This window comes from Triticum aestivum, chromosome 4D (genome assembly GCF_018294505.1).
Source record: "Triticum aestivum cultivar Chinese Spring chromosome 4D, IWGSC CS RefSeq v2.1, whole genome shotgun sequence".
NCBI lineage: Eukaryota > Viridiplantae > Streptophyta > Magnoliopsida > Poales > Poaceae > Triticum > Triticum aestivum.
In genome coordinates this window covers 19,098,004-19,115,770 of record NC_057805.1, presented here as the reverse complement: position 1 = coordinate 19,115,770, position 17,767 = coordinate 19,098,004, and the positions used below count along the sequence as shown (strand labels likewise).

Here is a 17,767-nt window from a genome sequence, read left to right as displayed (position 1 = left end):
TCATTCATACATCATCCAAAGTACAATCATATAGACCGACTACGGTCAAAAACCAGATGAAAATAAGACAACCCCAAATGCTAGATCCCCGATCGTCCCAACTGGGCTCCACTACTGATCATCAGGAAAAGACACATAGTAACGACCACGTTCCTCGTCGAACTCCCACTTGAGATCGACGCCATCGTCTGCACTGGCATCGTCGGCACCTGCAACTGTTTGGAAGTATCTGTGAGTCACGGGGACTCAGCAATCTCACACCCGCGAGATCAAGACTATTTAAGCTTATAGGACGAAGAGGTGCAAAGAGGTGGAGCTGCAGCGGCAAAAGCATATATGGTGGCTAACTTGCGCAAATGAGAGCGAGAAGAGAAGCAAAGGAGCGGACGTCATCTAGCAATGACCAAGAAGAGGTCCTGAACACCTACTTACGTCGAACATAACACAGACCGTGTTCACTTCCCGGACTCCGCCGAGAAGAGACCATCACGGCTACACACGCACTTGGTGTATTTTAATTGGGTCAAGTGACAAGTTATCTACAACCGGATATTAACAAATTCCCATCTGCCTCATAACCGCGGGCACGGCTTTCGAAAGATAATACCCTGCAGGGGTGTTCCAACTTAGCCCATCATAAGCTCTCACGGTCAACGAAGGATAAACCTTCTCCCGGAAAGACCCGATCAGTCTCGGAATCCCGGTTTACAAGACATCTCGACAATGGTAAAACAAGACCAGCAAAGCCGCCCGAATGTGCCGACAAATCCCGATAGGAGCTGCACATATCTCGTTCTCAGGGCACACCGGATAAGTCAAGCTACGAGTAAAACCAGACCTCGAGTTTCCCCGAGGTGGCCCCGCAGGCTGCTCGGTTCGGACCAACACTCGAAGGAGCACTGGCCCGGGGGGGGGTTAAAATAAGATGACCCTCGGGCTCACGAAAACCCGGGGGAAAAGGCTTAGGTGGCAAATAGTAAAACCAAAGTTGGGCCTTGCCGGAGGAGTTTTATTCAAGGCGAACTGTCAAGGGGGTCCCATAAATCACCCGACCGCGTAAGGAACGCAAACTCAAGGAACATAATCCCGGTATAACAGTAACTAGGGCGGCAAGAGTGGAACAAAACACCAGGCATAAGGCCGAGCCTTCCACCCTTTACCAAAATATATAGGTGCATTAATTAAATAAGAGATATTGTGATATCCCAACATATCCATGTTCCGACATGAAACAAACTTCAACTTCACCTGCAACTAGCAACGTTATAAGAGGGGCTGAGCAAAAGCGGTAACATAGCCAAACAACGGTTTGCTAGGAGAGGATGGTTAGAGGCTAACATGGCTAAAATAGGAGACATGATATAGCAAGTGATAGGTAGCGAGCATGGCAATAGAGCGAACAACTAGCATAACAAAGATAGAAGTGATTTCGAGGGGTGGTCATCTTGCCTGCAAGATTCTCAGAGTTGTCGAAAGCTTGATCCTCGTAAGCGTACTCGACAGGTTCCTCGTTCACAAACTCGTCTCCCGGCTCTACCCAATTCAAGAACACAAATAAACGGAACCACAATCAACAACGAGAAATGCACAAGCAACATGATGCAAAACATGTATGATATGCAAGATATGATATGCGATGCATATGCGTGCTCCGGAAGGAAAATGATGAACATGGCAGTAACTTGGCAAACCAAGCATGCCACTGGAAAGATGAGATGATTTCGGTCGAAATCGATATAAAGATCACCGGAATCGGATGCACGGTTTGCAAATGGCAAGCAAAACAAGAATGACACTAAACTGCGATAAACAGCAAGATAGCACTTAAAATACAACAAGTAGCAAAGCTACAGCACCCCAACATAGCAACAAAGCACATGGCAATAATCTACAGGAGATGCTTGACAAAAGATGAACATTGAGCTACTGCTAGTTCACAACATATCAAGCTCAAACAAGCATGGCAAAACTGCAAAAGATTACAGGTTCACAGACTTGGTGAAAAACTGGACATGGCAGAAATCGGCATCAGGTAGCAATGTTCGGAGCACGAAATCAACATGCTACAGGAACTTCACATAGCAAAACAAGGCATGGTAGTGTACTACTAAAAGCACATGACAAAAGTCCCTTACTGACCATAAGCTAAAAAGGACCAGAAGAAAAGATGGCAAGCATGTAAACATAGCAAGTTTCGTTATCAGGTTCCAGACTTAGCAGAAAACAGAGCATGGCAGAAATATTAATATGTAGGCCTCTTTGTGAGCTTGATGCACTCCCTACAGAGCAATGCATGACAAACCAAGCATACCTATAGCCAGATGGCATGTTTATGAAGCTATCCATGGCAAGAACAATTGCATAGCATGTATGGATCAACTACAATAAGCTTGGCAAAAATGCATATCATGTTAAGAATCTGCCAGAAATATTTTATAGCAACAGTAGAGCAAGATTGAGTCATGCTATGGCACTCTAAAATTGCAAACAATTGCAGGAATGGATCAATTACAACTATATATACAAAACATCCTTAGAAAACATCTCCAAAATATGCATGGATCTCTCTGTAGCATCAAGTTTACATGGCAACAAAATTACAGCAGACTAGGGCTTAGAGAAAACACTAAGTCCCTGAAATCAGAATTATTACGGGGCCTACTTTGCATGCTTGTGCTAGTAACCACAAAGATCACAAAAATACATGGACTACACCAATGTAAAGATGGCATGGCATACTTCAAAACACATGTAGAGCTCATGCTCAAAAGATGCACAGAATAAATGATACAAAAATGACAAATCTCCAAGTTCTGATAAGAACCAGAGATTAACAGCAACTAGCCCTCTGCCAACGAAGATTTGGGCATCAAGATGACCTCTAATGAAAATGGTGCAATTGAACAAAATGAAGAGCATCACGAGACGAACAATTTGACATATTATACGCGCGAATCGGAGCTATATGCACAAAGTTATCACATCTCGAACATAGGCACTTGCTGATGGAATTTTCAGACTTAGAAAAAAAACCGGAGCGAGAAGTCAACGGGCTGGAGTACCAGATCGGATCGAGGTTCGTCGCTCGGGCTCAACCGGAGGCGAGGCAGGGGCCGGCGAGGCGAGGGGCGAGGGGGCCGGAGGCGGTCGCCGGCGGCGGGGACGGGCCGGAGGCGGCGGCCGGCGGCGGGGCAGGCGACGGGCGCGCGGCGGCGGGGACGGGCGCCGCGGCGGCGGCGGGCCGGCCGGCGGCGGGAGAGGCGGCGGAGGCGCGGTGCGGCCGCGGGCTCGGGCGGCGGCGCAGCTCGGGCCGCGGGGGCCGGGAACGGGCCCGCGGGCCGGTGGCGGCGGCGGTTGGACGTTGTCCGGCGCGGACGGACGCGTCCGGCGGCGCGGTGGGAAAAACGCTAGGGTTCGTCTGCGAATCCGTTTTTCGGGATGCCCACTTATAAATAGGTAGAGGGAGCTAGGAGACTCCAAATGAGGTGCGGTTTTCGCCCACACGATCGTGATCGAATGACCTAGAGCATGGAAGAGAGTTTGGTGGGCTTTGGGCTGGTTTTGGAGGGGGTTTTTGCTGGACACTCAAATGGACTTTGCGGATGCCCGGTTAACCGTTGGAGTACCAAACGACCTCCGAATGGAACGAAACTTGACCGGTAGTCTCCGGGTGGTATATTAAGGCCACTTGACAAGCCTCGGTCCATTCCGAGAAAGTTTGACACACGCACACGAAAGAAAACTAGAGGGGTGCACCGTAGGAGATAGGAGCGCCGGATTGGAAAACGGACAACGGGGAAAATGCTCGGATGCATGAGACGAACACGTATGCAAATGCAATGCACATGATGACATGATATGAAAATGCATGACATGACAAAATACAAAACGAAAAACAAAACCCGACAACGGAGGGAAAAACATATCACATAGCCGGAAATGGCAAGAGTCGGAGTTACAAATATGGCAAGTTACATGCGGGGTGTTACACCAGTGCCCAGTGCCAGTTCCTGTTTTTTTTCCTTGTTTCAGTGTTTCGCGGAAAAGGAATATCAAACGGAGTCCAAACGGAATGAAACCTTCGGGAAAGTTATTTTTGGAACGGGAGCAATTTAGAAGACTTGGAGTATACGTAAGGGAAGCAACGAGGAAGGCACGAGGCAGGGGGCGCGCCCACCCCTGGGCGCGCCCTCCACTCTCGTGGGCCCCTCGTGGCTCCCCTGATGTATTTCTTCCTCCTATATATACCAATATACCCTAAAACCATCAGGGAACAGAATAGATCGGGAGTTCCGCCGCCGCAAGCCTCTGTAGCCACCAAAAACCAATCGGGACCCTGTTCCGGCACCCTGCCGGAGGGGGGAACCCTCACCGGTGGCCATCTTCATCATCCCGGCATTCTCCATGACGAGGAGGGAGTAGTTCACCCTCGGGGCTGAGGGTATGTACCAGTAGCTATGTGTTTGATCTCTCTCTCTCTCTCTCTCTCTCGTGTTCTTGATTTGGCACGATCTTGATGTATCGCGAGCTTTGCTATTATAGTTGGATCTTATGATGTTTCTCCCCCTCTACTCTCTTGTAATGGATTGAGTTTTCCCTTTGAAGTTATCTTATCGGATTGAGTCTTTAATGATTTGAGAACACTTGATGTATGTCTTGCGTGGGATAACCGTGGTGACAATGGGTTATTCTATTGATTCACTTGATGTATGTTTTGGTGATCAACTTGCGGGTTCCGCCCATGAACCTATGCATAGGGGTTGGCACACGTTTTCGTCTTGACTCTCCGGTAGAAACTTTGGGGCACTCTTTGAAGTTCTATGTGTTGGTTGAATAGATGAATCTGAGATTGTGTGATGCATATCGTATAATCATACCCACGGATACTTGAGGTGACATTGAAGTATCTAGGTGACATTAGGATTTTGGTTGATGTGTGTCTTAAGGTGTTATTTTACTACGAACTCTAGGGTTGTTTGTGACACTTATAGGAATAGCCCAATGGATTGATCGGAAAGAATAACTTTGAGGTGGTTTCGTACCCTACCATAATCTCTTCGTTTGTTCTCCGCTATTAGTGACTTTGGAGTGACTCTTTGTTGCATGTTGAGGGATAGTTATATGATCCAATTATGTTATTATTGTTGAGAGAACTTGCACTAGTGAAAGTATGAACCCTAGGCCTTGTTTCCTAGCATTGCAATACCGTTTACGCTCACTTTTATCGTTAGTTACCTTGCTGTTTTTATATTTTCATATTACAAAAACCTATATCTACCATCCATATTGCACTTGTATCACCATCTCTTCGCCGAACTAGTGCACCTATACAATTTACAATTGTATTGGGTGTGTTGGGGACACAAGAGACTCTTTGTTATTTGGTTGCAGGGTTGTTTGAGAGAGACCATCTTCATCCTACGTCTCCCACGAATTGATAAACCTTAGGTCATCCACTTGAGGGAAATTTGCTACTGTCCTACAAACCTCTGCACTTGAAGGCCCAACAACGTCTACAAGAAGAAGGTTGCGTAGTAGACATCACGCACCGAGACGGATCTCACGGCCCTCGGCCAATCCTCCGCCAGAAACCATGATGATGGGGATCGAAAATACTGCAACTTCTCCAACAAGTCGCTAAGACACTTGCCCCACGATGGGCGCCAACTGTCGTGGTACTAAGACTGACAGTAGAATAGGGGGGGTAAGTATGGAGAGGCAAGATCCTAGCTATGGCGAAGTTGTACACACGAGTTTTACGAGTTCAGGCCCTTCTCAGAAGAAATAACAGCCCTACGTCTCGGAGCCCGGAGGCGGTCGACTGGATTATGTATGTATGTGTTTACAGGGGTGCGAACCCTTGTCCCAGAGGAGGGGGTGGCTTATATTGAGTGCGCCAAGACCCCAGCTCCCCTCCGTTATACAGGGTTCAATGTACATAAAGAGAGAGCGTTACAGGTAACGTCCGTAATAAAGTGCTATAAATGATCATTAAGTATATGAGTAAACGCCCGACCGTTGCTGCGCGGAGTGGCTTTAGGTCTTCTGCACATCGAGTGGTTTAATGGTCGTGTGACCTAAATAAGGAGGGGTCTCCGAGTGAATAGTAGGCCGAGTGGATTGCACTCAACACCTTTGTTGGGCCCCCTCTATTTACTCTTGAACTCCTTTGCTTCTAGGACAAGGACCTTAGGTAGGACGTATAGGTCAGGCCTATTACCCTACCCCAGGTCTATGTCCTCATCAGTGGCCGCTAGCCCTCTCTCCCCTTTAGAAGTGCGCAGGGCGGGTTGCAACACTGCCCCCGATCTTGCAACTGTGGCTGGCCGCCTCCAATGCTCGGCAGAGGAGCAGTGTGTGAGAGGACGAGGGACAAGAGAGGATTTGACGCGTTGGTCTGGTTTACTTGATGTTGATGACGATGGGTAGACAGAAAAGAGATCATGCTTTCACTGATGAAGGTGAGAATAGGAGAAGTCCACATGTTGGGGCCCACAAAGCATGTGGCAGGTGCGCGACACAATCGTTCCTTGGAGTAGGATCCGTCAGTTGAATAGAAAGATTTTGCAAATATTTATGCCTGCATTGCAATACACAGATAATTGTCTATAGTTATTACTCCCTCCGTCCGAAAATACTTATCATCAAAATGAATAAAAAAAAATGTATGTAGAACTAAAATACATCTAGATACTTCCCCTTTTATTCATTTTGATGACAAGTATTTTCGGATGAAGGGACTATTATTAAAAGATAGTGCGACAAATCCTTAAGTAACCTATGAAAGATCTTGCAGATAAGCTAATGATGTAGGCTTGCTATCACTATCCCCATAATCTCGAGGTCTAGATTCCGACGCTACTCCTATAAAACATCTGCGATTGAATATCGTTCTTGCAAAACTATATATAAATAAAAAGATGCATGCACTCGATGGACACGCCCGAAGGGCTCCACGGGCATCAACCCTCCAGCACTCAACGTCCTAGGATGTCCAGCACGCACCCAGGCACCAAGTGCTGCGAATGGACCTGTGTTTGTGTAATTCAAAGTGTATCCGACGTTGAAAATACTAGTACTAGCGGCACCAGAAGTGTATCTGTGCTTGAACTGCTGATGAGACAAGGTACATGAACCCCGGGGTGGAATGGTATGGGCGCGGAGCCACGCAACGACGAACGTCACGATCAAAGCATTTCATTTCAAGGACTAAATTTCCTAATCTGCGACGCGCCTTTCCCGGTTGGTTGGTTATCATCAATCCATCTGAAGACGGCAGCCGACTGCATCATGGTGAGCCGGACGCATGATTGGCCGCTGGCCAGGAGAAACCCCGGCACGTCCCCATCCCATCCGTCGGCCGGAAGCCAGAATGCGCCGAGCACACGCCACCGCCTGCCCGTTCAACAACCCCGCCGTCGCCCATCCGCGCCGCGCGGCTGTCTGCCTACGACGGCGTTGCGCCGGTCGCCGGCGCCGCGCGTCACGCGTGCTGTGCCGTGCGTGACGGCGGGCGGAGCGGGCGTGCCGTGCACGCGACGCGGGCGGGACGGGACGTTCGGTCGGGCCGCGGGCGGAGCCACCAACGAGCGAATAATAAAAAATTGCAATAAGAATATAAAAAGATTATAATAAACAAACAAAGCGCAGAAATCTACGGCGGAAAACAACAAGGAGACGCGGGAGCCGTCCCGGAAAATATCCGGCTCGTCGGCTTCCCCCGAGCGAGCGCAAGTGACGGACGGGCACGCACTCCCTCCTATCCGACCCGGCCCAACCCAATCCATCCTCCCCGATATACCACCGGAAAACTTGCTGAGATAACACCGGAGGCGCAGACAAGGAAGGGGAGGGGAGGGAGAGGATCGTACCACTACCACCCTGTTTGTTAATCGGCAATCATAGTCCAGCGCCAAAGAGTAAAGAAGGAGAGAAACCCTCCCCGCCTCCTCCTCCTCCTCGTTCCCTTTATCCCCCATTACTCACAGCCCCCCTGACAAGACCCACCACGGGCGGAGCTGAGAGAGGGAGGAGAAGAGTGGAGGCTTCGCGGGGGAGAGATGCAGCGGCGGCGGGCGCAGACGTGGGCGGGGGTGGGGAAGACGGCGCAGGCGGCGGCGGCGCACGCAGCGCTCTTCTGCTTCACGCTCCTCCTCGCCCTCAGGGTCGACGGCCGCACCGACTCCTCCTGGTGGTACGCCCCGTAAAACCTAGCTAGCTCCCCGCGCGCCCCCGGCTCGCCGCCGCGTCGATCTGATTCGGCCGGCGGGTGCCGACCCTGGTTAGTTGCGTTGGGGGCGCGAGCTGCTGCTCTGTTTCCCTTTCCGCGGGATGCAGATTCAGTCTAGAGGGTCCAGCGATGCAGATGCCCGCGTTCGCTCCGCGGGCCGACTTCCTGCGTCCGCTCGATTCGTGCGGTGCACTGATCTGTTCTGGGCCGAATCAGCGAATCACTCTGGTTATGAATGAGTTGGTGACCTCTCAGTGGGACGGGCCGATTTAGTTTTAGTTTGCGCCCGCCCGTGTTTCAGATTGGAATTCAGCTCATGCTACCCAGTGTTAGCGGCTTCTGGTTGTAGCTTTCCTGCTGCATTTCGTAACTTCGAGATCTTGTTAATTGATTCACAATGGCTGTCTGTTTCTAGGAAGTTTGGAGCTCTTATGTAAATAGAATATAATTAAGGCAACCCAACTGTACTGTACATCGCCAATCAAGGCAACCCAACCCAACTGTACTGTGCATGGCTGGTTTGTGTGTGCGGTGACAAAGCTATTATCAGTTGTTAATCACCTTCTTATTTCGATTACCTAGGATTATATTCATCCCGCTGTGGCTATTTCATGGAGTGGCCGCCCGTGGAAGGTTTTCAATGCCAGCCCCTTCATTGCCTCATGGGCGTCATGTAAGATTTAGTACCGATTTGGCTAGTTTTTTGTTTGTTGCATATGCGTATGCAAGTGTTGTTTGTTTGCCGTGCATTGTATCTGACAAGTCCGTTCCCTATGTGTAGTGGGCTCCTTGTCATTCTGTTGTTGCAGCACCATTGCTAATCGCCTTCGAGCTGCTACTTTGCATATATCTTGAAAGCTTAAGAGGTACATGCTGAAGTTGCTAGATGAATGAAGCTTTGTCAAATCAACTCTATTTTGTGACCCTCACCTTGTCTTTCCTTTGTTTTTCCACAGTTAAGAATCATCCAGCTGTTGATATGAAGATCGTGTTCCTTCCTCTGCTGACTTTTGAAGTGATTATTCTTGTTGACAATTTTAGGTAAGATATCTTCTCCTTTTTTGATGCCTACATAGTAGTACTCTACTTTCCATTTTTATGTATATGCAGATGCAATGTTATGCATGAATTTAAGTGGATTTGCCTGTTTCCTTGCTTACATTATGTGTAATAAGTTTGGCTGAAATTATTCTAGCTTATCCTGTTAGATTGTTGATTCTTCTTCTGACTAGGTAACCAGCACAGGTGAAAGCTGTCATGATAATGATATATGTTAGTGCTTCCTGCTCATTATTCTTGTAACTTTCTACCTTGCTCAGATTATATCTGGAATTCTAGACGAATAATCTGTCCACATTTCTAATGTGGTGTGCACCCATCAGAAGCAGTTACATCCATTTTCACACAACCCCCACTCTCACAAGAGTCATTCAACTAGAGCAGCTTCAGTAGGGAATTCGCTTCATATACATGGGTGCAGTTGTGGTCTTTATAAACAATATGAACTTATTTACTCCGCATATACACCACCAAATCAATATCATTAGATTCATCATTGAACATATTTTCACATCATATAGATTTCTTATTGTAAATGTTCATATTGTTTTCTATAAAAACGGAGGGAGTACAGCTCTATTCCAATATAAATGTATTATAGTATCTAGCTCTATTCAATAATCTTTTTTTATTCCATTTATACACACTAGTAAGATGATGGTATTCACCCTGAAGTTATGAGTTGTAGTTGTAACCATCATTAAGCAAATTGGCATCCAATTCTTCAAACTATTGTTGTTTCAATCCCTTCTTATCTGCTTCAGTTATGTAACTTTGATCTTATTTTTCAAAAGACCCCCCTGGATGGAATTGTATAGTAAGAACAAGGACATAGTTTGTTATTTATGACAATAATTATGATTTATGATTGTAGTAACTATGGATCTTAACTTGATGTTTCTTTTTATACGCTTCCTATTTTTCAGAATGTGTAAAGCTTTAATGCCAGGGGATGAAGAAAGCATGAGCGACGAAGCTATTTGGGAGACACTTCCTGTAAGTTTTCTCGTACTAGTGGATCCGAAAATGGAACCTTCTTGAAATTAATCACAGTTCAAAATTTTCTTCCCTGAAGTAAACATATATTTACAACATCTCCTTGTGTTCACAAGGAAAAATAACGCTAAAGAAATACTCCCTCTGTCTCAAAATAAGTGTCGTTGATTTAGTACAACTTTCAACTTTGTACTAACTTTGTACTGAATCAGCGACACTTATTTTGGGACGGAGGGAGTATTTTGATACGGATGCCACTCACTTATAGAACTGAAAGTCATGCAACAGATAGCTAACTTTTTGTTTTGTTGGTAACTTTCTATTTCTGTTCGTAACAGATTGTAAATAAAAATATAATGATGTGATACAAAGTAATTACTAGATTGAATACATTATACAGCCCCTTTCAGATTGTACAGAGATTTGAATTATTCTATGTAGCACAAAACACAAACTTGGCCCAGCTGTTGATATGTCTTGCATCAACTCACCATGAAATAATGCATTGCAGAAATATATCAGTTAATTGTTAAACCTCAGGACTAATTCACCAAATGTATGGTTGGATCATTTCATTCTCTTTGATATTGATGCTCTAGTTGTAGTGCACAATCAAATTATATGAACATACTAACACCCTCTTGGAGCCTTGGTGCAGCGGTAAAGCTGTTGCCTTTGACCATGAGGTCACGGGTTCGAGTCCTGGAAACAGCCTCTTGCAGAAATGTAGGCAAAGGCTGCGTACTATAGACCCAAAGTGGTCGGGCCCTTCCCCGGACCCTGCGCAAGCGGGAGCTACGTGCATCGGGCTGCCCTTTTTTTATACTAACACCCTCTTCTTCAGTTGTCGGTTCACACATTGATAGCTTCCAGAATACAAATTTGCCCACTTTATTTATCTGGTAATCATAATTTCTTTAGTTGGCAGGATCATATTATTTTGGACGCTGGCGATGTCCTAAACTTTAACCACTAATTTCCATTCTAAAATATTTCGAAAACCCAACTGAGAGATATCAAGCTCCAAAGGTTCAATTATCACTTTAATCATTAAACTGCTGAACAGTGTACAAAACAGTTAGCTAAATTGATGATGGAGGGGCCACATGTCAGTTATCATCTGCAGCCCTCTCTTCCTTCTATTACCTGGACATGGTAGAAGAGAGTGAGCCTGAGCAGAGGTAGTAGGGAGGAGCAGGCCCAGCCCTAACTTGGATCTAGACCAGAGCCTGCACACCCTTATTTTGGATTTTGCTTCCGCTCGAGCAGGGGGGAGGGTCGTTGCTGTCATCTCGATGTAGTTCACCCAGCTTGCCGTGCCTTGACAGAGGTGGCTTGCTCTGGGCTAGCGATTACACCCAGATTTGGGGAAGGGTACCTCACTTGTGTTGGCCAGTGGTGCGTTCGGTTGGGCTACTGATGATACCGCTTTGCCTTGCATGGATCTGCGCGCACGCCGATCGGCCGATGACTAGTGGCTCACCAACGATATTTCAGGACAACAATGTTGGCCACAGAATGAGTTGCAGAGAGACCTACGTGTGAGGCCAGCTATTTTTATTTGCTTACTTAATTGGTTTGTTGCTGGCTTGCTGCCAATGTGCTATGTAAGCAATGCATGTCAAATTGGATGACACTCGAGGCAAGAGATAATTTAAAAACTTGCTAGTAATACCAACTATTTTTATTTAGGATGCTGCAATGTGCCACGTCAGCATCAGTTGCCAAATAGGTTGCCCACATCAGGGAAAAACCCTCCTAGATTGGTGGAGTGCCGTGCTTTAGGCGTTTTCATAGCTCGAGTGTGTATTCTAGACAGCGTGGAGTTTATGGGTGAAAGTTGAACTTGAGTAATAATTGAAGGTCAGAAAATGGGCATTTTCCACAAAAGACTTGATATAACACAACGATATTCAAGTATCCAGTCTTAAATATAACTACTACTTCCGTCCGGAATTGCTTGACGCTCAAATGGATGTATCTAGACGTATTTTAGTGCTAGATACATCCATTTGAGCGTCAAGTAATTCTGGACGGAGGGAGTACTATTTGAAGGATATTGGTAGAAAAGTTGCAGAAGTTCGACTGAATGTGTCCCGAAGTGACATTTTTTTGCGTGATCCCAGAGTGACATGTTTTTTAAACTGGGTGAATGTTTGAGTGCAAATTGATAAAACACAGCCAGCCATGTGGAAGTATTTTAAAAGATAAGTCTGTATAGCATTTTCACATTCAACATAACATATGTTACGCTGTTGTGTATCACTGTCAACATTCTTACAGTTTGAGTACACAAATTGTAAAAAAAACACACTTTTTTTTATCTTAACTACAGTACAGCCATTAATATTTATCTTATATTAGATGCCTTTGATTTTGTAACCAGCATTTCTGGGTCGCAATCTCTATGGTGTTTCTTATAGCTGCGACAACCTTCACACTTCTCAAGTTATCTGGTAAAGTCTGCTGACCCGCCTTCCAATTGTTACGTCATATAAGAACGAGTATCTTATTCTCTTGCCAAGCATCTTATTTTTTTTCAATGGTTATAAACTAGTGGGTGTTTTGAGGCAGCTCCTTAGTTCCTCAAGGCCTTTACCATAGAATTAACAAAGAACATATGCCGTTCGTCAATTGTTTTGTGCTTCTGGATTACAGTTGAATCTTGTTTCTATGCACATGACTACAATGCTAGGGCTCCATAGTATGGAAGACCTAGGCTTTCTAAGGTTCTTTTATTTATTTACTAGAGCAGTAGAAGTGTGACTTAGGAGTTACTCCCTCCGTAAAGAAATATAAGAGCGTTTAGATAACTACTCTAGTGATCTAAACACTCTTATATTTCTTTACAGAGGGAGTATAAGTGAGACAGTCTTATTTTGAGACTGCCGAGCAGGTTTTGTGCTCTATAGGTAGTTTCTACTACCTATATACTTCCTGAACCTTTAGGAGTTACATTCTATCAGATCTCCCAAAGAATTACCTAAGTTAATCATTGTTGGGCCTCCTAATGCACGATATGATGTTGTAATATTGGCTTATTACATATGGCAGGTGATGTTGGTGCTTTGGGATGGTGGGATTTATTTATAAATTATGGGTGAGACTGATCTCAATAAAATTCTTGTTTAACAGCTAGTATTTCTAATAATCTAACCCATCAACTTGTTTATACAGGATTGCAGAGTGTTTTGCTTTTCTTGTTTGTACAAGATGGTTTAATCCCATGATTCATAGGCCTCCTACTCATGGGGAGGCTAGCTCATCATCATCAGCTATTAGATATCGTGATTGGGAGAGTGGTCTTGTCCTCCCATCACTTGAAGACCATGAGCAAGAGAGGATTTGTGGCCTTCCAGACATAGGAGGTCATCTCATGAAAATACCGCTGGTGGTTTTCCAAGTTTTGCTTTGTATGCGATTGGAGGTACATGCCATTCAAATCATATATTACGTAGGAAATATGGTTGAGATTAACGGGTCATATCTACTATTAGATGCTGGGCAGATGAAAAAGTGCCAGGTTAAAAACGTCTCCTTTCTGTCGAAAGAACATATGACTTGAATTCTGGAAAACATTGGCAACTTATTCTACTCAATCTGAACAGATCTTTGGAATTCAACTAGGGCGTTTAGTAAAAAGTAATACCCCTTCATTAGCTTCATTAGCTAGAAAACTGATTTGATCCGTAATGATCTTCATGACCTTATTGCTGTTAGCAATTCCTTCTTATGATTAGTAGTTTAATTTTATCTGATTTTCAGGGTACACCACCTAGCGCTCGCTACATTCCAATATTTGCTCTTTTCTCCCCACTATTTATTCTACAAGGAGCTGGTGTCCTTTTCTCGATAGGAAGATTGGTGGAGAAACTTGTTCTGCTATTGCGTAATGGACCAGTTAGTCCGAATTACCTTACAGTATCATCAAAAGTCCGTGATTGTTTCGCTTTTCTTCATCACGGGTCAAGGTAAAGCTGATAGTTACCATGAGCTATTATTATGTCAATTTATTTTCTTATTGGCTTATATTGAGTTAATTGCACGTACCACAATTAGGGCTAGGATAACGAATTGGTACCACTTCACGTTTTTTTTTTGCATGTCAGTACCAAGTCTGGGGCATACCGTAACAAATCGAGTAAAACCTCGTATAAACCCATTTTGACAGGGGAACTAACGAGCAGGGCCCGCTTATCAGGGGCTGATGTGGCATGTTGTTTTGCAGAAAACCCCCTTGCTTTATATTTAATCACACCAATGGGCCTGAGCTGGGTCAAAGTTGACTCCGCCGAGTCAAAACTTGACATGTGGGGCCTTGGGAATAACACTAATCTAACCAGAAGAATAACCTTAAGCTAATTTACTTGTGGGGCTGCATGTCAGACTCAGGGGTGTGTTTAACAGAGTAATTAGTCCCTAATTAAGCGTGCCACGTCGGCGCGCTGTGGTTTGGTCGCCGACGATCAAAAGCAATGGTGGAGGTGCATCGGGAGGTCATGGTGATGGCGAGCTCGGCCAGCGAAGGCGCTGGTGGCGCACGGGGCGCTTGCACGTGCGCTGGGGACGGGCGAGGCAGCCAGGGCGCTCGTACGCGCGCTCGGGACGGTCGAGGCAGCAGCACGCGACCGAACCATGACCAGGCGACGAGGGTGATGGGACTCGTGGGAGCTGAGGAGGAAAAGAGCTGCGGGCAGCGGGAATGGGCGGATCTGGCTGCGGGGCACATCTGGCCGGCGGCGCAAGGATTCCGGCGGACAGTGTCCAGATAGGCGGTGAGGGAGCTCGGGCGTTCGTCAATGGCCTGCACCGGGAGAGACAGGGAGATGAGAGACCGGGAGTGAGGAGGAGAAGGAACAGGAGGAAGGGGGAGCTGGGCGGCGCTGGGGCGCAGCTGCTGCTGCCGGCGGAGGTGAGCTCCGGCTCGAGCTTGTCGCGATGGAAGGCGCGTGAGGTCAGGGAGAATGGCCTTTTTAAAGCAAATTGGGGCTTTTGTGTGATTAAATATAAAGCAGGGGGGTTTCTGCTCTGACAAGTGGGCCCCGCTTGTCAGGTTCCTGTCAAAATGGGTTTATATGAGGTTTAGCTGGATTTGTTACGGTCTGCCCAGCCCCAATTGTGGTACCAACGTTCAATTAAGTCGCTTATATTTGGCGATCCACTATGGAGCAATGTAACAGTATTCCGCCTTCATGCTGACTTCTAACATGGTAGCTTCGTATATATATATTGTTCAGGCTTCTTGGTTGGTGGTCTATTGATGAAGGGAGCAAGGAAGAGCAAGCTCGGCTGTTTTATACTGAATCTAACGGGTATTACTTCAGCTCATTCATACGAACTCATAAATTACGTTAATTTGCTTAGTATGCTGCTCTTTGTCTGTCAATGTTTACAAAGTCTCTGAACTAGTTGAAATACTTTGCTGTATCTTTGTTTTCAGGTACAATACATTCTCTGGTTACCCACCTGAGGTAGTAAAGAAAATGCCCAAGAAGGATTTAGCAGAAGAGGTATGCCTTTTACTGTTTTGTGATTCTATAATCATTTACCACATTAGAGTTTTATTCACTACCTGTGATTATCAACAAAAGCAACAACTTTCCTACTTGTTCACTTTCAGGTTTGGAGACTCCAGGCAGCGTTGGGAGAGCAATCTGAAATCACCAAGTCTACCCAGCAGGAATATGAAAGGCTTCAAAATGTACTTTCTCTTTGTCTCACTTGTTCAGTCTCATCTTTTCATTGGAATCAAAGTTGTCTGTCTGGTATGTCGTTCATTGTCTGTTGACAAAGCCAAGCAAATTCTGTTCGTTTCAGGAGAAGGTACTTTGTAGGATTTGCTACGAGGGAGAAATATGCATGGTCATACTTCCCTGCCGGCACAGAACGTTATGCAAGTATGCTTCGGCCTCTTGCTCTTGCCTACTCAATCTTTTCGACTGCACATTTCAGTTTGTTGTTAAATAGAAGCTACCATTTTTCTTTGCTGTATAGGTCATGTGCTGAGAAGTGCAAAAGATGTCCAATCTGCCGTAACCCCATCGAGGAGCGCATGGCTGTATATGATGTTTAAACCTCGCTAACTAAGCTGAACATTGCAAATCTGTACATGTGGGCTGTGTGATGTGCATATGTGCTCCGATCACAACTTTAAGCTGATTGAGGTCTGCACAACTCCAGAAAAGTTCAGCAATATGGAGAAAATATATCTTGTCTAACCAAAAGGAAGGAAAAGATAGCTGCTGAGCATTTTCGGGTTCCAGTTATGTATTATCAGTCTGTAAGTATGTCACCTTGGCTCCTTTTTGTGCCTCATAGATGTTCCCGTTTGACTTAGGTTGTGTTCACTGTAAATAAAAATGTCTCGTTTGTTTTTTGTGCTCCTTGACCTTGAGAAAAAAGAGAGTAAATGTTAATGTCTCTGGAATGGCATCTCATGGATCAAAGTATCTATTTGGTCTATTGTTCCACACGGTGAAGCGTGGCCCCTCACGTCGGGAAGGGCTTACGCATTCGTCTGGTTGGGAAAGGAATTGTTTGCGATTGGACTCCAGATATCTATTCTCTGCGATGCAATGCTCAGAAGCTTTGTGCAAACCGTTTCTTCTGAGGTTGGGACGTACAGTAGGAACGAATCTGCAAAAGGTTGATGGTTTGCGTGCGCACATATCACCGTATTACCTGCACACAACTCTGGTGGTGTTGGTGGCTCGGGCTTATTTTCTCATGTCATCTCTAATGTTTGTTGAAGGCGAAGCTATACTTGCACTACTTGCATGTTTTATGGATGGATTAAATAGAGGGATTTAGATCATTTTAGATTTTAAGGATTATAACAACATCACTTGTTTATTCCATTTTACTTGCAATGCTGAACGTGAAGTGTAGGATTGATAGGCATTGGCGCGAACTAATTTTCTGCAGGTGGATCAACTCACTCAAAACTAAAAGAAACAAGGTATCTTACCGTTCCAAAGTGAATTAGAAAAGCTTATCAACTTGTATGGGCAGAACGTGCACTGATGTGATGTAGCGAATACAAGGGTGAAAACTATCACACAATAAACTAGGGTATATGGTGGACTTTGGTTGGGATACCTAACAACACCAATTCACAAAGTCTAATGCTGATCGTGTAATGTTTTCACCTTTATAGTACTGGATATATAAAGAATGTAGCAGGCATCTTATTTTTGACCTCATAAAGTAACATGCTTGCATCACTGGAAATTTATCAGCATGGCAACCTCAGAATACACTGTTTTGTAGCGCTAGCACTTCTTACAACATTATTGATCTTACTCCAGCTTAATCTATCTTTTATTGAGCGTAGATCCATGCCTAACCCAGGTTCGCTCGATTTTGGGAGGACCAGCTAGATTCACTCGAATGAGTTCCAGTTACAACTAGAACGTAACCAGGGCGTTGCAGCAGGAACACTTGTTAAAAGTGAGGCTAATGATTAGATAACATGTGATGATT

At 45.4% G+C, this 17,767-nt stretch overlaps 1 protein-coding gene across 2 annotated transcripts; it reads left to right on the top strand.

Annotated features, from left to right (window-relative positions):
* Nucleotides 1-7,814: 7,814 nt before the first annotated feature.
* On the top strand, nt 7,815-16,726 carry LOC123095831 (uncharacterized). Of its 2 annotated transcripts, XM_044517401.1 has the most exons (14): nt 7,832-8,194; nt 8,813-8,903; nt 9,012-9,096; nt 9,187-9,271; nt 10,216-10,285; nt 12,672-12,741; nt 13,340-13,385; nt 13,463-13,712; nt 14,051-14,256; nt 15,523-15,597; nt 15,726-15,795; nt 15,906-15,986; nt 16,103-16,182; nt 16,280-16,726. In XM_044517401.1, exons 1-14 carry the CDS (start codon nt 8,061-8,063, stop codon nt 16,356-16,358), a joined length of 1,422 nt encoding a protein of 473 aa, XP_044373336.1. In that variant the 5' UTR covers nt 7,832-8,060; the 3' UTR covers nt 16,359-16,726. The 2 variants fall into 2 exon arrangements, with proteins under 2 accessions (XP_044373335.1, XP_044373336.1); XM_044517400.1 differs by having other exon boundaries at nt 7,815-8,194; nt 15,726-15,986.
* Nucleotides 16,727-17,767: the final 1,041 nt, after the last annotated feature.

Excerpts from the sequence above, each read along its gene's own strand:
- LOC123095831 (XM_044517400.1), top strand. The coding sequence starts at position 8,061 with ATGCAGCGGCGGCGGGCGCAGACGTGGGCGGGGGTGGGGAAGACGGCG. Across the intron at positions 9,272-10,215 it reads ATTCTTGTTGACAATTTTAG|AATGTGTAAAGCTTTAATGC; the intron begins GTAAGATATCTT and ends CCTATTTTTCAG. Across the intron at positions 15,987-16,102 it reads AATATGAAAGGCTTCAAAAT|GAGAAGGTACTTTGTAGGAT; the intron begins GTACTTTCTCTT and ends TGTTCGTTTCAG.